At 36.8% G+C, this 26280-nt stretch overlaps 2 protein-coding genes across 2 annotated transcripts in view; one reads left to right on the top strand and one right to left on the bottom strand.

Annotated features, from left to right (window-relative positions):
* Positions 1–26280, top strand: part of LOC125238198 (ABC transporter G family member 20-like) — a 159500-nt gene that overhangs the window by 75149 nt on the left and 58071 nt on the right. Inside the window, exons 3-5 of the mRNA XM_048145470.1 lie at positions 15923–16001; positions 16811–16974; positions 19972–20131. Coding sequence (XP_048001427.1) covers positions 15927–16001; positions 16811–16974; positions 19972–20131 — 399 coding nt within the window. The 5' untranslated portion in view covers positions 15923–15926. The remainder of the gene's footprint in view (positions 1–15922; positions 16002–16810; positions 16975–19971; positions 20132–26280) is intronic.
* LOC125238199 lies at positions 9519–11966 on the bottom strand. The gene is made up of 5 exons (XM_048145471.1): positions 11881–11966; positions 11571–11655; positions 10901–11059; positions 9977–10558; positions 9519–9629 (listed from the first exon to the last, which is right to left on the bottom strand). The coding sequence occupies exons 1-5, from the start codon at positions 11964–11966 to the stop codon at positions 9519–9521; spliced, it is 1023 nt and encodes a 340-aa protein (XP_048001428.1).

The following is a 26280-nucleotide window of genomic DNA, read 5'->3' as shown; positions in this document are numbered from 1 at the left end:
TTTTCTATTTCTTTTTCACTTAATTCCAACAATCAATCGTCAAACTATCAATAAATATCTCAGTATTATTAATACGTAACCCGCATAATTAAACGCGATTACTTCAAAAATGAGCATCCATTTTTCATGCCAATTTAGTTCACATAACAACTTTACTTTCATCAGCTTGTGCCTAAAAATGATATATTGTAAGATTTATCGCTGGCAACTAAGTAAAATATTACTCGTGAGTGCGTAGTGAGTATTACGAAAATGGCGGTTAAGATATCCTAGATTTTCAGAGGCATTCCTAAATTGACTTATATATTATTTCTTAAAGACGGGCCTTATTATTTCACGACACTGAATGTCAATGTGCACGAATACATGCGGATCGTGCAACAAGTTGCCAACCAATCGCGCGCGTGATGGGAACTCATCGACCAATCACGTTCAAGCATTCCATCAAAGCACGACAAACAAGAGCAAATATAAACATAAACTCATGCATTTATTCCCAAAAGAGCACATAAAACTGCTCAAGTTTAAGTACTACTTGGTACTATTGAACTACGAAATTGTGATATTGCAGTGACAGGTTGCTAGTCTATCGCTCACCCCTCATTCACCTCAATACCCGCGGGAAAAAGGTGGTGATAAAATTCTTCACTACAAGAATTGGCTGGAATTGGCCTTTTACTCACGTCCAAAATTGTGTTTTCAATTGTCTTTCACCTTTTTTTATGGTTTGATCCTGATTTTTGAAATCATTGTTACTAAATGATAACTTGCGTAATGTTACTTTTGTCGTCATATCATGAGTAAGTTACATTTTTTGCTAATATGACGTAAATACTCGTATGTCATGTTGAATGTTATTTGCAAATGAGATGGATGAGATCATTTCAGCAGTATTTAGGTACCAAAAACTTTGTATCTACACACTCGTTTTCTAAAGTGTTTTGATTATGAGTGTGTTTAGTAAATTGTCCCACTTTGTCGGTTACCATTAAGGCGAGATTTACTTGTATCTTTATATGAATAAACTGACAAAGTGGCCTTATAGCAATCGACAAAGTGGGACCTTTTCCGTACACACTCACATAAATTGTAATGCTTATATTTTTTCTGCATACTGTAAAGGTACTAACAGATGATTGGATAAGGTACCTATACGGCAAACTATATTTTTTGAAATACCACAACATTGTGGAAAAAAATGTTACGGCCCGTCTGCTGGCAAGCTGTCACCGTGGTTATGGACACTTGCAACTTCCAGAAGTTCCAAGTGACAATAGGTAAATCAATTATTTTTGGAGTCGGGGCCAGCCTACCTAAGGTTGAGTTAAGGCAATAGCAAAGCGAGGAACAGGGCTGGTACCGACTACAAAAATTTATTAGTTTATAATTTGGATGTTTAATAGATTATTGCAATCCGATAAGAAATCTGATTTCAAAGGTTTTTTCAAAATGCTCCAGCCAGCTGAGCTTTGCTTGCTCGTTCGAAAAACATCTTCAACAATGAATATCCCTATATCCATCGGACTCTTAGACGCACGGCCGGTCTCCATCCTTACTTGGTGGATATTCCACGAATCCGCACGAAGCGCTTTACTTCTTATTTTCTTATGCGCACTGCCAAGGAGTGGAATTCCTTGCCGGCGGCTATATTTCCGAGCTCATATAACCCGGCAACCTTCAAATCAAGAGTGAACAGGCATCTTCTGGGCGAGCTCACTCCATCGTAGGCCACGTCTTTGCCTTTGGCTAGTCTGTGGCCAAGAGTAAGCCCATTTATAATAATAAAAAAAAAATACACTCATGATACATAAACTATTAACAATATAATTACCAGTCAAGCTCCAAGTTTGAGCACAAAGGGATTCCTTCCCTTAATTCGAAGTTTCTTGCAGTTTCGTCAACATTCCTCCTTTGATTCAACAATTGTCTTTTTGCCAAGAACTAAGCTTATACGGCGTACTGACGTCTATTCTCTTTGATAGTTTAAGAGAAAATGGCGGGTTCAAAAGATGTGTAGATTAATTAAATGTACCCATATACACCGTGTTTTTTTTTGTTTTCCGTTAAATTCGACAAGTCGTTAGGTTCATTATCAGGAACCACCCTGTATAGCACTTTTAGTTAAATTAGCAAAAAAAAAATTCATAATTTTCATACATAATAAATGAATTTATTAGTGTGAGAGACCCTTAAGAGACCCATATGTAATAACAAGCATCATTACAAAAGAATTATCAACAGAATCGTTCACAAAACATATCAACAAAATTATCAATAATATAAAAAAGTTCAACAACACCTAAAGAATGATTTACCAGAGCTTCAAGGTGAATGGTCGTTGGTCGCCCGTATTCCTAGCGAGTGCCATTCATCTTCAAAACAACAGTTACTTAATAAAAAAAAACCCTAAAGAATAACATTCAAGTTAGTGTCAAGTAATTGACGGCACAATGTCAAACAAATAACATTAGGAATTGCTAAAGGCTGTCTCTGTCACACACGTATTCAGTAATTATCTTTATTTTTTTAATAACTCGATATCCGTAAGAGTTAAGGCGCTAGTTTCTTATAGAAATTAATTGTATTTGATCTAAAGAACCTTCCCTTAAAGTTAACGGAATTCAATAAAAAAAGGGTGTAAGCAAGATATACATTTGAAAAGAAAAAGATCTTGTGACAATAAGTGTTGATGCTGCAAATACACCACAAATGGACACCACTCGCGATCGCAGTGCATGGTTTTGTAGAAAAAAAAAAACTTTAGAAAACTAACTTTGCCATTATGTTTCCTATAATGGACCTAACTATATGCCAAATTAACGGAATTAAATAAAAACACTATGCACCTATGGGGTGCCTTAAGACATTCAACAACAACAACATTTTTTTCCAATAGTTTCGGACACTATTCCACACCTACAAGATGACTAGCGCTTAAGGCACTGGTCCCACCGCGAGCTAGTAAGCTATGAGCTACCGGCTATAAAAACGAACAAAAGATAATCACTCCCGTGCAAATAAAAGAAACACGGCGATGTTTATAGTTACTCGCCCAGCGGTGAGCTATCAAAATCGCCGTGTCTCTTTTATTTGCACGGGAGTGCTTATCTTTTCTTCGTTTTTATAGCCGATAACTCATAGCTTACTAATTTGCAGTGGGACCAGTGCCTACGCGACAACATTGCCACTTTACAATTGTCACCTCAGCGCAGTGAGGCTGCTAAGAGCGCCAATTAGCTCAGAATGCTCAGATACGAATTGCGCAAAGCCTGCAAACGTGTCAAGGTGACGCCATCATGACTAAGGGCCGGGCCTCACTGCTAGCGGGTTAACGATGACTCGCATTAAAAAGATGCAGTTTTTTTTTAAATTAAATATCTAAACTATAATATATCTAAATAGCCCCCGCGGCATTGTGCCAAAGATGCTGGCAGTATTCTCTCGCTGAATAGCAATGCTTATGCGTTACGAGAGAAAGCTGCCAGTTCTCGGGTCACCGATAGATGCAGGCATGCAGTTCAATTTCAAAGTTAATATATTTTTCTGAACCGGGGCTTCCAACAAATGGAAACGCTTGTACAAAGGTTGTAATTTAAATTCAGTATGCCGTACTGCAACGGCCTGCCAGTTTTTCGGCGCTTATACACTGCGTACGAAGAGATGAATGCCTCGGCCCGGACCATTTTTAACTCAAGAAATGTACAGTCAGTTCTTTGATAGAAAAGAGAGAACTCAGTTGAATACAATGACGTAGATATAAAACGTGATTAGTTTACAAAAAAATATTTCCTGTGTAAAGTTTTGTTTTTAAACCCCCACGCAAAAACGACGGGGTGTTATAAGTTTGATGTGTCTGTCTGTCTGTCTGTGTGTGTGTGTGTCTGTGGTATCGTAGCTCTCGAACGGATGAACCGATTTTGTTTTTTTTTTTGTTTGAATGCTGAATTAGTCGGGAGTGTTCTTAGCCATGTTTCATGAAAATCGGTCCACTATGTCGCGGTCGGGGTTTTTTCCAAAAAAAAAATCGATTATATTATATAAAACTTCTACTTCCCGTACGATATACACAAAATTTTTTTTTCGATTTTATAACAGGCAAGTTCATCTAATTAACAAACGCTGTCAGAGAGACCCCACCTCAACTCATTAAATTCACGGGCAGCCAGTTGTCTTCCCTAAACGTGTCTGATGAACCGCTTCCATATGCGAATCGCTTATCAATAATTATTGACGGTGTTGCGTAACCTTTATACGACTGTGGTTTTTAGTTCAAGGATTCTTGAGATCGTGTAAATCAAAATTTTGTTATCCTGTCATTTGGCTATGTATTGTGTGTGATACGTACTCAAATGACAGGATCACAAAATTATCTATGCTGAAAAATTTGATTATGCTATATCTAAGTGAGTTGGACTTTGACTTCGACTTCGAAAGTTTTTCATTTGGCGACTCCACGGATTAGAACCACGGTATGCGATAAAAAAGTCCTAAGCCTAATTATAACTTTAAATATAAGGCCCAATCCCGTAACAAAGCCCGATTTTCATGTTGGTTCTGTGTCAAAAAAAGTGAGTTTTGTCGATCTGGCAATATCAGAATTGACACTTTTGGTTGACTGATAATTCAGTATCACTGTGACATCTTATAAGCATTATAACACGGTCGTCTAAAATGCGTCATTCGTTTACGTGTTTTATACTTTTGTGAATATTTAACTAACAGGTTTTAACGCCACACATATCTACAATTTTATTATTCAACTTTACGATTATGGTGGTATATAAATTATTATTTTTGCCAAAATGGGAGTTAAACAAAAACCTTGATCAGATATTTAATGAAAACGTATTACATACAACATATTACCATAGCTGGGCACCGTTAATCAAATAGTTAACTTCGTTAATCGCTAATCCGTTACTTAAAAAGTTAACTTCGTTAATCGTTAAAGCGATACATTTCGACAAATTTAACGTAAGTTAAAGTTAATCGTTAATCAGTTAACACGTGAAAAAAAAAGAACTTTTCTTTAAATATTTAGTTGCATCAGTATCCACTATAACGTATTATATTTCTGTAAAAGGCCGAAGTACTGCTAGCCTATTGAACTCTAGGCTGCACGTGGAAGGCAGTGATCGCCTGAGCTACTGCCAAGAGCTGTGTCAGGAAAGATGCTGGCGGTGACGGGACTGTTGTGGCACTTTGGGCGGTAGAGGCTAGGGAAGCGAATGTGGTCGTAAATAGGGCTCGAATTTGCTGCCCTATCAATAGAACAGTCGCCATGGTAAAGCTTAGGATTCACCGAATCAAAGTTAGTAAGAGTAAATCCACGTGAAGAATACCTTTTTAGGTAATATTTCGGACTTTTAGCAATCAGCATCGGTAAAACGTAGGATTTACCGGCAAATCATAGGATTTGCCGTACTTCGGGCTTTTATAGTAGCGTTCAGAACGTGTTTTTGGCAGCGCAGATGGCGCCTGTGCCCTACTAGATTAACGATTAACGGACTCGGAGAAATTTAACGGAAGTTAACGAGTCCGTTAACATTTTTTCAAGTTAACTTAAAAGTTAATCCGTTAATCGAAATGTTAACTTCGTTAATTAACGATTAACGGATTAACGAGTTAATGCCCAGCTATGCATATTACGAATGCTTTACCTATCACTCGCTGACTCAATTATATGTTATGGTATCACAAGCTATGGCCGGACTTATAAAACGTACATGGAACAAATCTACAATCTACAATCAACAATCTTAAAAACAATTGTACCGAATAAAATCAAAGAAAAGTATAAAAATGATAGAAAGGGTTTCTTCAAACATTGTAATGTCATTAACGTTTTTAACCGCTTTTGTTTGTCCTTAATTACAGAAGCTTGTGATACCATACCTTCGCTAGATAAAAAGACTCGTTCCAATAATCTACGTTCCCTAGACTACCTACCCGCATATCCTATTCCAAAAAGTAGCAATGTATACGGTAAAAGAGTAACAGACTTTCTGCTCCCATTTATATTAAATACCTTACCTAGCAATATACTATATGAGTTAAGAGGGCTTTCAAAAAATCTGCTTGCTCGCATTTCGACGCCGGCGGCGCTGGCGCGCGCCTGTGTGCAGACGCACACTATAACCAGACGTATAACGATTGTAGCCAGCGGTACACACAGACATAGCGTACGATCCTCCTCGAACCGCAATTACGTGCGCCTAGAGCGAAAGGGATAGCATTCGGCGCGTCCCATAAGTTGTACAGATTACCACCATAGCCACGCCGTCAGTATCGTTGCGGACGAACTGTTATTGATACTTGCGTAAAAACACCAACTATTATTTGCATCATGGTTTTGTGCACTTTTAGTTTAATTATTTAACTTATCAGAGGTAATATTTCTATTAAGATGTGAAGTCGCGAAAATAAATAAGAAAACTTTTATAACATAATAAATTGTGTATTAATATTATAATATTATCTTAGGTTACCGCGATAGTTACTCATGAAATAAAAGTATGGAAATGAATTATATCGCGTATAATAAATGTATAATGCGTTTCCATAGTTTTATTTTATTTTGTGTATGATAATTATGTTTTCTATGTACCTATGTATAACTGAACTCTTTGGGTGCTTTGAAGAAAATGTCATAATAATGTAAAATTGATAATTTAGTCGGAGAAACTTTGCGTTATCTAAAATATATATCTAATTCAGGTTTCAATTAGAACATTTTTTTATTAGGTATTTTGATTCTTATCAGACTGGATTTTTGAAAACTTAGGGCCCATTTAGACGGTACGAGAACTCACACACGAGTTTTATAACATTGCCGACTGCGGTATCTGATGGCTGTACAAAATTGTACATAATCTCATTAGCCCGCAATGTAACTAAAATCGCATGCGAGTTCACACGCCGTCTAAATCAGGCTTAACTCACTAAATTAATTATGATTGTTTTCTCTGATGCACGTTTAGGAAAACCCGCGTATAATGCTAAATTAGTCGATCTTATTTGTAAAATTTAGACAATACTGAATACTGAAACTGAAATTTATAATACGTATATCCTGTAGTACAATCTTCAAACAATTTTTTAAGGTAATATTTTGTTACTGTCAAAAAAGGAATATGTTTTTATCTATATCAAGAATCTCAAATGTCTAAAAGGGAACAGAATATTACGAGAGCAAAGTTTAGAGTTACAGGTTAAAGTAACACTACACATGTCAGAAAAAATCTGGCTCAAGAAAGTTTCAATACTTTTAATACAAAATACCAGTATACATTAAATATTTTATTTAACAACATTCTAGGTTTACTATTATAATCATACATCGTGGGTTCAAAAAATTCAAAAAATAATTAAACAAGTAGATGACGACAGTACTAAAAATAATGTGAAGTACCTACGATATCTGGTGTTTGGTGTTGGCTGGATGAGATTAGCTGAAGATCGGGAGCAGTGGCGTGCATTAGGAGAGGCCTATGTCCAGCAGTGGACGAGGATAGGCTGATAATGATGACCTACGATATCCAAATTAGGTCGTGTTATAAATTTAAACTAAACTGCTTTTCCATTACAAATTAAATCCAGTTAATTAACTTCATTTTTGTTAACAACTATTTACTTTAGATAATGAGCCAGTATAAATGAACCTCAAGTTTCTTTCCAGTTCACGAATAACTCCATAATCATAAAATTTTCAGATGAATGCGATGACAGTGACAAACAGGACAATTCAAACTTACGCCATCATTAGAACGATACATTTATACATGAATATTGTACTAAAAAAATGCAAAAAAGCTGACCAAATACAATGAGCACCATTCAATACAAAAAATCATACAACACAAGACTACGAGTATATATTTCAACGATGGTTAATGCACAATTTTATTTTTAAACATTTATTCAGTAAGTATGCCACAGGGACACATTTACATTTACATGAAACTCAGACGGCCCATGAACGCATCACAACTGGCATTCCACTCTAGAAATCCAAATGACGCAAAAGGTATACAGAATCTATGTTTTGCTTGGTTCCTTGATGAACTACTTTGATTTAAAAATATTTTAAGCGGGTTACTCACGTATTAAGTCGATATAGCGTTCGATGTAGCGTCGAACGCTATATCGACTTAATACGTGAGTAACCCGCTTAAAATATTTTTAAATATGTATGAGTCTCACGGGAGTTTTATAGTTAAAACTACTTTGATGTCGTGTAAGTGTCGCGGTAAGCGGTAATCGAAGACAATTTAGACAATATATCTAGAGTTTTATTTCTCTGATTGGCATGGAACGTGATTTTCTCGGATCTATTATTTCTGGAAGGACACAAGTATGGTAAAATTTTGTCAATTTTGGTAACATTTTCTGTTCCCAGAAATCGTCATTTTTGGGCACTCTTACAACTTTCATAGAGAATTCAGGGCTAGTCCATATTGCAAATACACAAATAGGTTTATTTGCAATATGCAGTTGTCCCTGAATCTGATAAAACCACTCATGGTTCATATCCATGACAAAGTTCCCGGCTTTGTCTGTTTTGAAACACTTAATTTTTTTATTCTTAATCGCATCGTTGGGGTCGACACCAAATGCGGAAAATGGGCATTTAATTTCCACTACCCCTTCATCGCAGATGCCGTCTGGAGAAGCACCAAGAAAACAGTGGTCTTTGTCTATAAACAACCCGCATTTCTCAATTACTATGTTTTCTTGTGCAGCAAGTTGCGCCAGAGCCTCTCCTTCATTCTCCTTTCCATGTTTTATGGAAGGAACATGGCTCAAGTCATAATTATATAAAACTGTTTTGACCAAAGGTGCCGAATTCAGGTTGGCGCGTCTCTTGCATATTTTCGCAAATATCGATGCTGTTAGAATGCACCTCCTCAATTCTAACCACAATGCGCTTTCAGCCTGTAGAACAGTGCTGCGTTCTATTTCGGACCGGTTAGCTGCCTGTTTTTTTAAATGGTTCAAGAAAAGATCTTTGGCCTGATCAAAGTCTTTTTGGTCCATATCTGGGCGCTGGCATTCCTGGCCGTAGTGCCCGTCAGTTTTGGTGAAGAGGATTTTTTTTCTACAGCGCTTAGGTTTCTCTGAGCGAAGCGTGTTTTGCGCATGTCTCTTTCCCTCCACACGTTTCAAAGATAGTCCAGGACTCTTATTCCAAAGTGTTTTATACAAAGTGTGCTGTGCTTTTCCGGTATTAAAAGCCACAATTGCAGCATAGCATCGTGCTTTGTATGAATTTTTCAATGAGTAATTTATCCTCTTGCCACCTACTACTTTTGCAATCATGCTGTTAAATTGCTCAGCTCGGTTGTTAGTATAGTTTGCTAACAGACTTCTAGAGTGGAGTGCCAATTTCGATGCGTTCTTTTGTAGTTTTGTCAGCAAACAAGGTACGAGTGGAACTAAATTTTGCTCAGTTTTTCGTTGTTGCGTGCAATAATAATCAGCACAGTCCCCGTGGTCTCCAAAAATATGGCGTATACTGTTCATGATGTCCACTTGTAAGTTTTTAATTTTAGTTTCGATGGAGTTGTTTTCGTTTCTTCTGAATTTGCTCGCCGAGCGAATAGCTGTACGGAGTCTTGTAAGCCGATCATCTGTTAGGAGTTTGCGTTCACGTAATGGGATCGAAGTATCTTTTTGCAATTGCATGTTTTTACCGTTATAGTTTCGCAACAGGTGATTAGTGCACTCTATTTTTTCAATATGTACGTCCGGATATGGTCGACTCTCAAGAATACTCTTGTAGGTGCTGGAATCTCCATCGGCTATCAAAGTTTTGTATATTAAATTTCTTTCTGCAATTGAACATTTAAAACCTTCTACTAATATCGCTGACTCCATGCTTGTGGCTGACCCATGATGATTTTTACTGCACTGATGTTCACGAGGAGGAACCTTTTTTTTGAGCACGTGCACATATCACGCAATACCGATTACGTACCCCAACATGCAATACTTTACCGGTATGTTCGCCAACGATGGCTGCCACACCAGATAAAGCAGAGTAATTTGTTCTGTATGAACGTTTACTCCAACAGGCGTCTGCTTCTACTGGTATCATTGCTATTCCTGCATCATTGACATCGCCCCGTATTATTGCGGCTTCTCGTTCATCTTCGGCAGCTTTCTGCATAGTTTGCTCAGCAGTTATACGCCATATTTCTGCAACATCGTCGTGTGTAGAGCTGTACAAATTGAACGACATAGTTGGTAAATCCATCGAGGCATTGATTTCATTAAGATTTGACCATCCAATTCCGGTCACGATTGCTCCAGATACTGCTCCAGCGTTGACGTCGAGTTTCATAGCATCATCGTCGCAAGTGTTAAGTACAAATTTTAAACCGCACATACGACATTTATAAGAAAATACCGATTTGAGTCCGGTTTGTTTTTCTTGAACTATTTTCAGATTGCTCAGCCTACAACCGAATTTATCACCATGTGATTCAATAGCAGTTAACTGTGTCATAAAATATTCAAAATCAATCACTCTCCGCCCCTGAACGACATAATTAGGTACCTGAAACAATTTCAATATTTAAGGAATGTAAGGGAGTTTATTTCAGTGATTTCACATATCTAACCTATTAGTATAAGATGTTTCCTATCTAGTTATTTTATTCCTATTGAACTTTTTAGTTCTTTTATTTGTCTAATTATTTTTCTATCTAGTGTGAAATATTTCCATTCAATATTTAGTTATTTATATAAGTATTTTTCTATCTAGTGTAAGATAATTTCGATAAATATTTAGTTATTTTATTTATGTAAGTTTTTTTTATATGTATAATATGTGTAAAAAGAATGTCCTATAATCTATTTATTTACTTTATTATTTAAATAAAAATTTAGTTAAACTTACTTCGGAATCTTCTATTTCTTTTTCTATTGTAAGGGATATTTCTTCCGCCTCATTCCGCTCTTCAATCTCTTCATCAAACTGTACATTTTGTTGTGGTGATTTACCGTTATCATTTTGAAATGTTGTTTGGTCATTGTCATCTAAAGTTTGGTCATTGATCTAAAAAAAGTAAAAGTACTTAAATATTTCGCCCTAAGTGAAAGTATTAATTTTTACCTGATAATTTGCTTACAAAACTCGTAGAGACTGATAGACAGCCACACACACACACACACACACACACACACACACACACACACACACACACACACACACACACACACACACACATACAGACAAATACTTTATATAGAAACTATATAGAAAAACTTGACGAAATTCCTCCTGCTTCCTGAGGGGCGTCTGCGGCCAACGAAAGGCTGATAGAATAGAAATCTAAATATAAATTTCCAGAACTCAAATAAATAACCTATGTACAGCTTGGCAAAAAGTAAAAGAAATGGAACTATTCATCAACACTATCAGCAACACTTACATTTCTCATACAAAAGTGTCAAAATAGTTGCCACATGCAAAGTGGTTTACATAGACGGTGGTGCCCCTATTATTTTCTGCTCTTTTTTGCCAGCGTGTAACTGAAAGACTCAATAAGTGTAGTTATGGTTTTTACCTCGTTGAAGGGATCGGTTTGTTGAACATTGGGACCATTACTTATAGGAGCATTACTATTATTTGAAACTTGTAGCTTTTTCAATCTGAAATGATTTGTAATAATATCAATATAATTAAAACATCTTATTCCAAAAAGATAAATAAAATGCTTGAAATTGTTAATTGTTAGAAATTTAATCTTTCTACATCTGACAGGTGTCGATAATATCAGAAAATATAATTAAGGCATAAGACGATTAAAACTTTCGACGATTAAAAGTTTCATTTCAGTTCTGTAAATATTTATAAATAATATTATTGTGACATACCTTAGAGCTTCTCTTGCATTCTGTAAAACGCAACGGTTCCATTTTTTTCGTTTTTGAAGGCATTGGTATTTTTTGTCTTTCCCCATTGCTAGTACCAGTGTTAAACTGAAACCAATTTATAATAAGTATTAGAAAATATACTTATGCAAAAACTAGAAATTTTGGTTTAATTATCAAACTTCGATTATTAATATCACGTGTCAAAGATCTTGTTGAGACGAATCAGACGAACCCAAACACGAAGTGGTTTCAAGACCTGGTTGATGAGAACTCATGACTACCATCTGACTTCATCATCAGAACCTGGGTAGCATCTCTTGTCAAAGATCTTGTTGAGACGAATCATACGAGCCCAAACACGATGTGGTTTTAATACCTGGTTGATGAGAACTCATGACTACCATCTGACTTCATCATCAGACCCTGGGTAGCATCTCTTGTCAAAGATCTTGTTGAGACGAATCAAACGAGCCCAAACACGATGTGGTTTTAAGACCTGGTTGATGAGAACTCATGACTACCATCTGACTTCATCATCAGATCCTGGGTACCATCTCTTGTCAAAGATCTTGTTGAGACGAACCAAACGAGCCCAAACACGAAATGGTTTCAAGACCTGGTTGATGAGAACTCATGACTACCTTCCGGCTTCATCATCAGATCCTGGGTACCATCACCTCTTGTCAAAGATCTTGTTGAGGCAAATCAAACGAGCCCAAACACGAAATGGTTTCAAGACCTGGTTGATGAGAACTCATGACTACCTTCCGGCTTCATCATCAGATCCTGGGTACCATCACCTCTTGTCAAAGATCTTGTTGAGGCGAATCAAAAGAGCCCAAACACGAAATGGTTTCAAGATCTGGTTGATGAGAACTCATGACTACCATCTGACTTCATCATCAGATCCTGAGTACCATCTATTGTCAAAGATTTTGTTGAGACGAGTCAGTAACCTAAAATTATATTCAATAATAAATAATACTTACTAAAAATATTAGTCAAGTTAATTAGTTACTTACCAAAGTCGTCAACCCAAGGATCAAAGTTTTCGGTCGCAGTATACATGCAACAGTACAGCCAAACACGCACACAAGTGCGGTTTTGGACACGGCGGGTGCCGCACACAATGACAAAATAACTTCGCGATCGTCGAGCCGCGTGCGGAGCGGACTAACACACGTCCTGCCTCTAGAAGCTCTGCCGCGGTACTGACATCGCAAGCGCGCGTAACCGGTAATAAGGAGGCATTTTTAAAAAATCGTCAAAAATATTAAATTGCAATTAATAGAAAACTTTTGCATAAAATCTGTTTAAGTAAGCGTTGCAGATTATTTTTATATTAAAACTACTTCAAAAACAAGTAAGTTTTCAAAGGAATTGACACTTATTCTGAGGTGATTTCTGAAACAAATTGGATTCATCATATCCTCATTTACTCTATTCTAAAGCCTTATAACAAAGAAGTAGTCTCAGAAGATTGTAGTACAGGATATACATAATACATATTTACCACTTGAAGCATTCAAAACTATCCAAATTTTACAAATTAGGCGGACTAAGTCAGCACTTTTTGCGGGTTTTCCTAAACATGCACCAGAAAAAAAATCATAATTAATTAAGTGAGTTAGTTTTTAAAAATCCAGTCTCACAACATGTAAGTTAAGAAGATGTCCTAACCGAATCCTGAACTTAATAAGTCTTTTAGATGACGGAAAGTGTAGCATTTTGCCGACTAAAACTATCAATTTTACATTATTACGACGTTTTCGTTGAATGCGCTCTTAACCAACACTACTGAAAACAGCAACAAATGTATAACTACAATAAAAAATACTATTTAAGTCTAGATAAATGCACATACCTATAGAAACAGATATAAGTATAATAAGTGTTTAGACTTATATTGACCGGGATATGGACCGTGATTGCTTTATTGATTTCTATGTCTAATGAAAATAACTGTGAATCATTCAAAACTCTTAAATGTGTTTAGTATAGATTATTATAGGTTTATCATGCACCTGTAACAGCCGTCATTGTAAATTGATCCTTATACATAACACTTAAGACCGTTTTTAAATAAATTAACAACAGTGAAGAATACAATGACGGCTTCAACAGGAAAATAACGTAACTACCTAACAATTGTTTTAAGTTTTAAGCAAACGCGGATCGGACCGCGCGATCTCGCCAACTATTACATAAACCCCAGAGGTTTACAATAGTGGCACTTTTGTAAATGTAATTTAAGTAAACCTTACAGTAAATAAATAAATTTAAAAAAAAAAGTAAAGGGCATCCGGAGTTCCAACTCATATCATTGATATTTTGATTTTTAGCTAACATTAATACCGCATACAGGAAAAGATTTGCCTTCGAATTGTTACGGAAACGTACGACTACAAACGTGTCATGTTTTTTCAGTCAATGTCAGTACAAGATGTACTGACATTGACTGAACTAGCATGACAAATACGAACGTTTCCGAAGGAAACCCTTTTCGCGCTACATCTGTACCTCTTGCTACATACTTCTGTGCTTGCAAAAAATACTAAAATCGGAAAAATATATAGTATATCGGCCCTATTCGATATCGGATCTGGCCCCGTAGCCGAATGGCATTTCTCCGACGCCAAACGAAAGCGATACGCCGCTGGCTCTGTCGCGCCAATACGCAAGCGCGATAGAGATAGATATCTACTAGCGCTTCGTTTCGTGAGCGTTTCGTGAGCGATTGTGCCATTCGGCTAGCCACCCTGTTTTTATTTAAACGTCACTTTTGGTAATCGCTGTGATATCGTACACAGATCTTAGAAGAATAGTTTCAATATAGCAGTGCGGTTAGAAATGAACAATTTTGCAAACACTACTACTACTGTTCATTTCTTGCGGGGATCATTAAGAGCACTTCGTATTACTTCTGCTGACTGTAATTTGAGTGACACCAGTAATATTGCGAACCCTACTCTATTCATACAGTTTAATAAAAGAGGGATTTAGTCATGATTTAACTGTAGACATTAATGGGCTTGAGTAATGAAAGGCTATGTCACAAGTTTCACTTAATATTTCGGAATCGGAATTGAAATAATTTGAAATTAGTTTGGAACTTTAAGTTGTAACTTTGCCCGCGATGTTTTGTTACTTATCCTACCTTTATAGTGAATTAAGGAAGTGGTTAACAATAAAAAATGTTTACCTTCTCAATACACTTGACTTAAAAAAAGGATACCAAAAGTAATATTGTCTTCGGTTACCGCGATAGTTACTCACGAAATAAAACTATAGAAACGGATTGTATCGCGTATAATGAATTTACAATTCATCCCTACGTTTCGAACACTTTACAGCATTCGTGGTCAACGGGTGGTGCGGGTGAACGGGTGACGGTGGGGTGAAGTGTTCGAAACGTCGGGATGAATTGTAAATTCATTATACGCGATATAATCCGTTTCCATAGTTTTATTTCATGCAACCAAAAGTACCTATTAAAGATTTATTTATAACTATATTATGCCGTGTGTAGGCACGGTCATATACAGGCCATCGAAAATTACATTCGGATTACTTTTCGAACCATATCGCTTGAGTACAGATGTTGTGCGAAAAGGGTTTCCTTCGTAGTTTTACGGAAACGTACGAAACGAAAGATGTCAGTCTCAGTACAAGAAGTACTGTACTGACGCTTTTGAAGTCGCATTAAATTACGAACGTTTCCGGAGAAAGATGAAGGAAAACCTTTCCGCACCACATCTGTACGCCCTTCTGACGCACCGCGTTTGGGATACGGGTTAAATGAGCATTTCTTTTTTTTTGCCTTTTTTTTATTTCGATTTTTTTAGGGAATTTTAGGTCAATTGTACCATATTGTACTCAGAATTACGAGTACTTTAAATCTCACTGGGAGACAAAAAGTGTCCCAGAATTTCCATACATTTTTGTTACTTTCCTCTTTTGTTACCCCACACATATGAAAGTTGGTACATCATTATTGTAATAAAATATAACATTTATCTAACAAACGTTTTTTTTGTTACAGCACCATGCCAGCCTACGACAACGCTGGCGCCACCATCTCCCTTGAGGATGTTCGGGACCCAGAGGCTGGAGTCGAAGACGTACGTTTATCTTATCTTATCTTATCTTTATCTTAAAAGTCTCATGGGCCCTTACGAATACACTTCGACCCGTTGGGACCTTTTGTGTAACCGCTCTGCCAAAGGCTAACTTGTGGACTTGTATCCCATCTGCATAAATCTGGGATGGATCTCAACGAAACTATTCTGTTTTTTCGTACTTACCCTGCTCCAAATTATATTTTTCGTAAATTGAAATAGATATTATACACTGAAGAAAAAGCAATCAAGCTCATTGGTGGCGAAGCTGGGAATCGAACCCGGGTCTCCAGCTATCGCGGCTGACGTTCTAAACTACTACCCACCCTGACCGCCGAGGTACCTGTCGAAATTTCTCTAGTGTATGTTATCTCTGAAGGCTAGGCGCCTTTGACCAACTCTAAGGGCGAGAAATGTGTGCTTGCACCTCCTATATGAATCCTTTTGCAGGATTACGATATAGCGAGAGAGATGGTGCTGCCATCTATCGACGTAGGGAAAAATTACATATTTTCGTCTGAAAAGGCCGTAATATTCCCACGTTTGATGTACATTTCTCTATTTTCGCTAAAATAAAATTCGGCTGCTAATTTTTGCTCAATTCCTTGACGCGAAACGTAGGGTAGTATGATTTTGATAGTTTCGAACCAGTGGGCTGTGGGCAATTGAGCATAATATGAACGACCTGATTGATACTCCTGATAGTGATCCTGCCTGCTAAGCCGCGGTCCTTTGTTCGAATCCCGGTAAGGGCATTTATTTGTGTGATGATTCTTGGGTGTTTTCTCAGATATTTTGTAACTTTTTCACAGATATCCCAAAGAAGACGGATCCAGTTCAAGAATCAGAGGTCTACAGTATCTTCTAGAAGGCAGCAGGCGGTGTGCGTCAGGAGGGCGTACAAGCGATATGGTTCGAAAAGCAATCCGAACGTCATTCTCGATGGCCTGAATATGACCGTGCCTAAGGGGGCTATGTAAGTAGTTATTCATTTATTATCGTCTGTATATTAAACTTACTTACTTCACTGGCTCAATGACCCAAAAAGGATCATGGCCTCCGACATAAGACATCGCCACTCTGCCCTACCCTGCGCCACTTCACGCCAGTTGGGTTGGGTATCGAGTGCGGTCTTTCAGAATTTCCTCGCACCAGCGATATGTGGGACGCCCACGCGGACGTTTTCCACCCGGATGTCCTACATATGCTCTTTTCAGACCACGATTCTCTCCCATCCTTTCAAGGTGGCCGAGCTAGCAGAGTCGCGTGGCTTTGAACACGCCAATTATATAAGACAAGACAGACTGTACTTATACTAAACAGACAATTTTAATGTAGAAAAGAAAACAGAGGAATAGGTAAATTACTTGAGAATTTACAGCAATTCTCAACTCTCAATGCAAAATAATTTCTGAATGTCCTATTAAAGGTAGCTTCAAAAAATATTTATTTTGTATAACAGCATGCTAATCCATAACTATATTAGTATTTTATACAATCGTGATATAATACAAAGCTTTTCAGTCGAGTACCATGTTTAGGCCACGAAGCTTTGCTGAGTGGCCTAATAGTACGGTACGAGAGTGAAAAGCTTAATTATATCACTATTGTATACAATACTTTTTCTACGAGTCATCATCTTCATCATCAATGGACGGAAATATTATCATTCATCCAAGTTAAAATTAATGTCAATAGCGTCCTCTAATTGAAACATGAATTAAATATATCTATTGGATAACGGAAAGTGTAGTATTTCACCGACTAAAACTATCAATTTTACATTATTATGACGTTTTTCTCGAAAGCAGCCTTAAAACTTTTGAACCTCAGTTTTGACAATTTAGCCCATATTGTTAGCTTGATATGTGTTAATGTCAAATATTAATATTAGCGCCATCTAGCCGAGCGTTCCCCAAAGGTGTAACGCCATCTAGGCTACCGTACCTTTTTCTCTATGGCTTTGAGGTACGTTTTTTTCTTAGACCTTATCCGTCTATACGGAGTTACATATGTCTTTACTCAAGCATTATTGAGCTTACCGTGGGACTTTTTTTATACTACGTCGGTGGCAAACAAGCGTACGGCCCGTCTAATGGAAAGCGGTCACCGTAACCTATGGACGCCTGCAACTCATAGAGTGTCACGTGCGCGTTGCCACCCCATTAGAAACCCAAAAATATCTATAAATTATAATTATAATTAATTCATAAGCGTATAGGTGAAAAACTTAACAAAGTCACCTGTTGTAGGTGTGAGTGACGTGTTCGAATAGAGAACACATATTAGTAACACAAACAAAACAAACGCCTATTCGAACACGTCACTCACACATACACCAGGTGACTTTCTTAAATTTTTCACCTATACACTAAAGTTATCAAGCCGATAATGTTCGTTTGTCCCTTTCCGACGTATTAGTGTGATAGAAAGGGACAAACAAACTTTATCGCTTTACTGAACGTTTATGGATAAGGGGGTTAGTCTCTCATTCATGAACCAAGTGTTAAAATGGAATTATATTTTCCAAAGAATATTAAGCAAAAACTAAGCACTCTCAATCAAAATAAAAGTCCTCTTTTTCATAAAAACTGGACATTTTAGACAACTTAGACAGCAAGGGTTGAATGTTCTTATATAATACTATGAAAAATTATAAACCTTTTTCAAGGGAAGGAAAAGTACTTCCTCTGAAGCGACTATGAATTTCACGACATTATAAACCTTTTTTTTTAAAGTTTTATATGCAAGCTACAGGAAGATTTACAATTAAGAAAAGTTCACGACTTCCTCCCAGAAAGTGAAGAATTATAATTTTGTTATTCGTTTTAATTATTTTTCGTGAAGCAGTGGGCCTTCTGTACTTGTACTATTATGACTGCGTTTAAGATCAAAATATTTTTAGAAACGTTAATGGATCCTTTTTCGTTAAATGATTTATGATTATCTCGTTTCTTCCTTTTTGCATTTTTTAGCTAGACTTTGTTGTATATATTACCTCAGTATAGCTAGACAAAGTAGATGTAGGTAATCTAAAAGATTCTAAACTGGTTATTAGTAAGTACCTCGAGGTATATATTTAATGCTGAATTTAACTACAATTCCATTTTTATATGTAAGAAAATACAGTGCGTAAACCTAATAAGGGCGATAAATGAAACCAGGCATATAATTCAATATTGTTATCATTAATTAAGAGGTGTTTTTGAGTTACTCTAAACTTTCAGCCCGTAATTAATTTTTGAAAAATTTCCCAGCAGCAATGTACTGTAAACGTGGTTGCGATGACAAACAATGACAACTGTCAACGAGCGTTAAACGCGAGTGTGTTTGCATTACGTTGTGGGCCGAATTAATTTGTATGGATAAAAAAATATTTCAATTTAAAGTAAAAGTTAACTAATTCAATTTTTTATGCCCTATACTCACCACCGTTAAGAGGTTCGCTCGTATTAGGTTTACACCCTGTATACCATTTATATGAACAATTATCTAAATTAAAATTATTATCCAATCAAAGCTTTTAATGAGACACGCTGCAAGTTTCAGATTTTTATATGCGTTAAAAATGTGCTTTGGATTCGATATGAATCGGATATACTTATCAAAAATTACGTATGCAAAGCTTCCATAGAAATTGACTGAGGGGTGTAAGCACATTTAAAAATGTATTGGTATTCCTAAAACTACAAACTACTCATCATCCTCCTTGCATTATCACGGCATTCGCCACGGTTCACGAGAGCCTTGGGTCCGCTTTGACAATTAATCCCAAGATTTCGCGTAGACTCTAGTTTTACGAAAGCAACTTTTCAAACCGAAAGGTAACTAGGCCTTATTGGGATTAGTCTGGTTTCCTCACGATCTTTTTTCTTCACCGAAAAGCGACTGGATCAAATGACATTTATCGCATATAAGTTCCGAAAAACTACAAACAACTACAAATTACTAAAACTACAAACACTTCTTGCAGATACGGTCTCCTAGGCGCCTCAGGATGCGGGAAGACCACCCTCCTCTCTTGCATTGTCGGCCGCCGTCGGTTGAACTCTGGAGAAATCTGGGTGCTTGGAGGCCGGCCTGGCAGCCGTGGCAGTGGAGTACCTGGGCCCAGAGTCGGGTACATGCCTCAGGTAAGACAATATTGAAATAAAAAACAATCATTTTGAGGCAAACTCAGAGGTCCAAAGTCGGGGTTTGCCAGCGAGCTATGGAGCGCTGCGCATTAGGCGTAAAATTAATGGATCGTATCCGGAACACTACGCTGCACTCCAAGACAAAAATTGTCGATGTGGCTCGGAAAGCGGCCAAGCTAAAGTGGGACTGGGCTGGACACGTCTGCCGCATGCCGAGTGAGCGTGCCGAGTGGGTTAAGATTGCCACAGAGTGGCAACCCGGCCTAACGCGAGGATCTGGCAGACCCCGCCGGCGATGGCGGGACGGTTTGGATTGCTTCCTTAATAATTGGCCCGAAACTGCCCGAGATCGGGAAGATTGGAAAAAGAGGGGGAGGCCTTTGCCCAGCAGTAGGACATAACAGGGTCCTAATAATAATTGAGGCAAGAACTTTTCAAGGGTTAAAACAGTGGTTCCTTAACTAGGCCGAGCCTGTGTCTGTACATACGTAGTTGCGAACTGAATGATGTATGGAATACTTTGCCAATAAGCTATAGTATGCCGGTGTAGAGAAATAGGTATTGATTCCAAAAGTCTAGATTCGATATCCGAGGAGCTTGAGGATGTCGTAAACCATCTTCTTGCTTCTTCCATAAATAAAATTAATGAGAATATCAAAAGATACTCTTAACGTCTTCAAAGTTCTAAAAGTTAAGACTAATATCTGGGCGATCGACCTTCGCTCGGTTCTATTTTATTATATCACGTCTTTAGAGAAAAAAAAAACTTATAAATACAAAAGAAAAACTCTATTTCTGGCCGGGATTCGAAACCCTGACACCTGCCATGTGCTCGCGAACATTAGACCGATCTCAACGACTGAGCTACGCCTAGCCGATGCGCGAAATTAACGACCATATTCTGCGTTTACTAACGCGAAAGAAAAACGCATGAAAACTCGAAAATTCGCGTTTTCCTGGATCTTAAGGCTAAGCTAGATCAATTTTTCACTCCCGAAAACCCCCACATAATAAATTTCAGGGGAATCGTTAGAGCGGTTTCCGAGATCGTCGGTATATAAAAATAAATAAATAAATCTACAAGAATTGCTCCTTTAAAGATTTTAGACATCCAATAGAAGAGTGTGTTGGAAATAGTTTCTAACACGACTAAGTCAACTTCAACTAAATGGAGTACTTTACCCAAGTTACTTAGAGACGCCATCCTTATTCAAACTAACGACATTACTCATAGGAAACCCTTTTAATCGCCCCCTAATATTACCTCATATCAAAACGTCTAAAATACATAAATACTTCGTGTATATAAGACGTCCTTAGTTTAGGTAATATTTGCAATAAATAACCATAGGTTGCCATCGGATGGCCGAGGAAGCAAATTTAGCTACGTTGACATGATATAAGTCACCCACCACCATCAGGGACTATCTTTGATAAATTGAGAGACCTATACAGGGTATTAATTTTGTAACCTACCTACAATCATTTAAGGGGTGAATATAATGGTATGCCGACGAAAACTTCCCAAAAATGCGAAATTTTCAACATAGGAGAATTCTGAAACTTTCCTCAGTTTTTATCAAGATTGAAAATTTCCATTTAAATTTCCTATACTGCTTCCTTTCATGAAATTTCCAAGAATAATTAAGTTTTGCAACTTGGACATCAGTAAGTGAATATATCAATTGGTATTATGTAACCACCCTGAGATCTCGAAAACAATTGGCTTTTTCAGATATTTCAGCTGTCTGACCTTGAAATTTTGGTATCCAAGTTTTTTTTTGTGATTCGAGGTTGGTACCATATTAAAAGTTGCTCAGTATTACCTATATATTCAACTCGTCAATTATTACAGATAACTGAAGAGACTTTATCGGTATTAAAGGAGTAATTGTTAAAATAAAATACTGCACATTATTATTCAATAAACAGAAGAAAAGAAAAGGGAGGAAAAAAGCAAGGCAAGAATAATATGATAGTTTCAAGTATATTAAATTTAAATCAATGCTAATAATGTTTATGCACAATTTTCTAAAGACTATGGCATCATAACTTGGGGATTGACACTGCAATTTTAAATTATTTTTTATAAGTCTAGCTTCTGAATTAATAAACCACTGATTTCATGCATTCATTACTAAATATTTAAATTAAATCATGAATAGTTAATCAACATGAAATACTCTTGAAGATTTCTTTCAAAATCCACGCAAAACTGTTTGTCGTTTTATTTGCTTTCAACACCGAAAAATCTAAATCACAAAATTATGTTGGTCACTCGATTGTATGTTTAAGTAGATGGCATTTAGATCTAAAATTGAATGGAAAAAGGTTACTGGCTTTTAGAATTGCGTGTATTTTAACCCTGTCTCTGCACATTAGCAATTCAGTCGAAATCGATACTGAATACGATCCATTAAGGCCGGCTATTCACGATGCGACTGCTGGCCGGAAGTTGACGGGTTTGACATGAAGATACACATTTCCGGCCATTTACAAGACATGAGAGTGGTGGCAGTTTGGCTTTTACATAAAAAATGTGTCTAGTTTGTAGTGGAAAATTATAACAATAAATTAAAGAAGACAAATAATGCAAAAAAAATCTATAACTTGAAAAAAAAATACAGATTAATCGTAGAAAAAAGAATACCTAAAGTTTATACAGGAAACACTAGAAGTCATAATGTTTTGATCTCAGAATCATTCGATTATTCGTAGTCATAATTCTGTAATTGCTAGTGCGATATCGGATGTAGGACTTGAATTTTTTCCATTGAAATCCTTCCGACATCCGATATTGGATCGGATGATCAATGTGAAAACGGACTTAAACTTCCAAAATTTTCGTTAAGATTATCCATAGGTTAGATTTAGTGTGTCGCTTAACTTCAAAATTGGGTAAATCCATTCTGCTGTAAGGTTGATTATCTTTCAGATCGTATAATATTTTTCAGTACAGATGTTGTTTTTTTACGCACTAGTGCGAGAAGAGGTTCATTATATGCTAGGTCGAAACTTTGAAGGGTCATCTGTACTGAAAAACGTCGTACGATACACGTGCGGAAAGGAAATTCGTAACTCGTGTCGATTTAAATCACTCCCTTCGGTCGTGTTTTAATTTATCGCCACTCGTTTCGAACTTTCTTTCTTACGCACTTGTATCGTAATGTACTATTTTATATTATTCAACCTTATATAAAGCTGAATGGATTTACCTAAGTTTGACATTAAGCGACTCAAGTTAGGTTTGTTTTTAAGCAATCCTGACAAAAACATGGGGCATTAAGAAAAAAAAAAGACTATGACTGACGAAAATGTAGTCAATCAATACATTATGTCTTAAAACTTTATGGGAAACAATATAAACCCGTAGGTATTATACTACTTAGATTGAAATAAATTAGTTTACTTGAATAATTTATTTATTTAAGTACATTAGTCATAGGGCTTACGGAAAAAAACTGCATTTTATGCAGAAAGCAAGCCACTTTGCACAGTGATACTAGGGACCAATACAAATGATTTCATCCGAGGAAACACGATTTTCATTCACTAGAATTCAAGATGGCGGACATTTTCCAAAATGGCGGCCGCATATTTTTAAAAATTTGTAGAATCGTAACGGCTGCACCGATTTTAATGGTTGGGATGTCTATCGCATCGTATTGAAGAGTTAATTAATATAAAAAAATAAAATCATAAAAAAAATTAAGATGGCGGCCGAATAATAAGAAAAATATGAAAATTTCAAACTATTTTTTTCATTCTCGTGCAATTTACCAATAAATTTTCTATGATATGGCTACATTTTTATGTATTTAAATTAAACCTGATAATATTATCTACATAATAAAATAAAAATCATGAAAATCCGTTGAGTAGTTTTTGAACTATACTGATTTGAAATGGAGCGCGCGGATTTGAAAGACGTTTTCGCACGTGATGTAAACAATTTTGGAATCATAACGGCTGCACCGATTTTAATGGGTGAGGTAACTATCAGTTTGTATTAAAACATTTATTTATATAAATATTAAAATCATTTAAAAAATAAAGATGGCGGCCGAATAATAAAAAAAAAATGAAATTTTCATTTTTTTTTATTCTCACTAAATTTACAAATAGTTTTTCTACCATATAGTCACATTTTTATTTTTTTTAATAAAATCTGATATTAACATCTGCAAAATAAAACAAAAAACATTAAAATCCGTTCAGTAGTTTTTGAACTATGTATACGCATTGAAAATGAAGCGCGCGGGTTTGAAAGACGTCTTTGCACTTGATATGTGATGCATCGTATCGTTTGGTACCGCTATAGACGCAAGACTGATTATTTATTTTAGTCACAACTTACTATATTACTATTCAGAATCAATGTTTTTAGTATTCATATACATTATTAGTTTTTTATTCCGAGTTTAGGTATATTTAGATAACCCCTGTAAACTTGACCATCACATAATTTGTATTTTAATACGTAAAAGAACTTAAATGCACATAACATAACATTTGTATTAATAGCAATTGTCCTTTCCGAGGACTCCAGAGATAATTTTCGACAACTTCTGTAGGGGGCTTCAGAAATATCTATGTATAAAATAACTTGTTTTCTGTGACAAGGAGCGTATGTTTTTGTAGTGCTGGCGATGTTGGTGGGATGCTGGTTATTAATTTTGGTTGGAAACAGTTCCTTGCGCACCAAGTTAACCTATAAATGTTGAGTCTGCGGATCAAGTTTTCAAGCTTGGCCATTATTCCTCCAGGAATACACTGTTCAGCATGACAACCAACAAGACTTTTTCGAGAAACTATAGCCTGTTGATGTTATAAATGTGGTGATTTTTTTTTCTAAACAATTTACTTCCTCAGAGAACATTTGCTCTGCTATTTCAGGGTAAACCATAGGAACGTAACCGGAAGAAGCTGATAGCCTCATTGTACCTCGCGCAAAAGATGTGGCGGAACAGGGACTCACGCGTATCCTCACATCTTCCGATACAGATGTCTTGGTAGTTCAGCATGACAACCAACAAGACTTTTTCGAGAAACTATAGCCTGTTGATGTTATAAATGTGGTGATTTTTTTTTCTAAACAATTTACTTCCTCAGAGAACATTTGCTCTGCTATTTCAGGGTAAACCATAGGAACGTAACCGGAAGAAGCTGATAGCCTCATTGTACCTCGCGCAAAAGATGTGGCGGAACAGGGACTCACGCGTATCCTCACATCTTCCGATACAGATGTCTTGGTATTTAAATAAAAACCACTGGAGTCTTCGGGTGAAGGATAGACGTAAAGTCAGGCCAGATTCGGGTTTGGACCTAGCTTAGAGCCTCGAAAGGTCTTTGCCTCATGTGAGACCTCGAGTGAGTTCAGGGTGGTAACGGATGCTAGAGTGTCCAATGCCCTTCGTTGAGTTTATCTCGCAGTTTGTAGCCGTGGAGGCTTTCAGGGCGTTACGTGCGAGATCGGACGTGATGTAAATGGAGGCAGGAATGACGGCAAAATGACACTTTACGAGTGCCTCAGCCGCCAAACCATACCGGTAAACAGGCCTGAGTCCATGCTTGCTCACTAAAATATGTGTTAAGAACGGTCCCAATTTGGCATTTAAGAATGTGATCTGTGGAGCTAATTATATTGGGAAATTTCCAATTCTTATCTAGTATATTTTCTTAAGACTTCAAATGAGAATAACCTACCGGAGTATAAGGTACTACTGCTATTCGTGGTTTTTACGCTTTTACGTCTGATACCACTTCTTTTTTCAATACAAAAGGAAAAAATCATGTTCTAAAACATTGTTTGCACACACACTGAAGTTATACCAGCTTTGATAGAAACATCGCAGTAACTACAAAGTCTTCCGGGAGGAATAATCGCCATGCTTGAAAAGTTCACTCCAGTTTAACTTGGTGAGCATGAAACTGTTTACCACCGAAAATAAATTAGTACCTAACCAACATCGGCAGCACTCCGTGTCGTATAACAACGCCCCATATTCTGGATATTACTTCCATCATCCTGGGGTTGGAAGACGTACAACGATAGTTGGGTACTGCAGTGGTCTGAAAACAGGGAGATATGGTATGAATATGTATACTTGGACAATTGCGGTTGTGAAAAAGGCTGCGAAACAATA

Source organism: Leguminivora glycinivorella, chromosome 23 (assembly GCF_023078275.1).
Source record: "Leguminivora glycinivorella isolate SPB_JAAS2020 chromosome 23, LegGlyc_1.1, whole genome shotgun sequence".
Classification (NCBI taxonomy): Eukaryota; Metazoa; Arthropoda; class Insecta; order Lepidoptera; family Tortricidae; genus Leguminivora; species Leguminivora glycinivorella.
The sequence above is the reverse complement of the archived record's forward strand: the minus strand, read 5'-3'. Positions and strand labels throughout refer to the sequence as shown.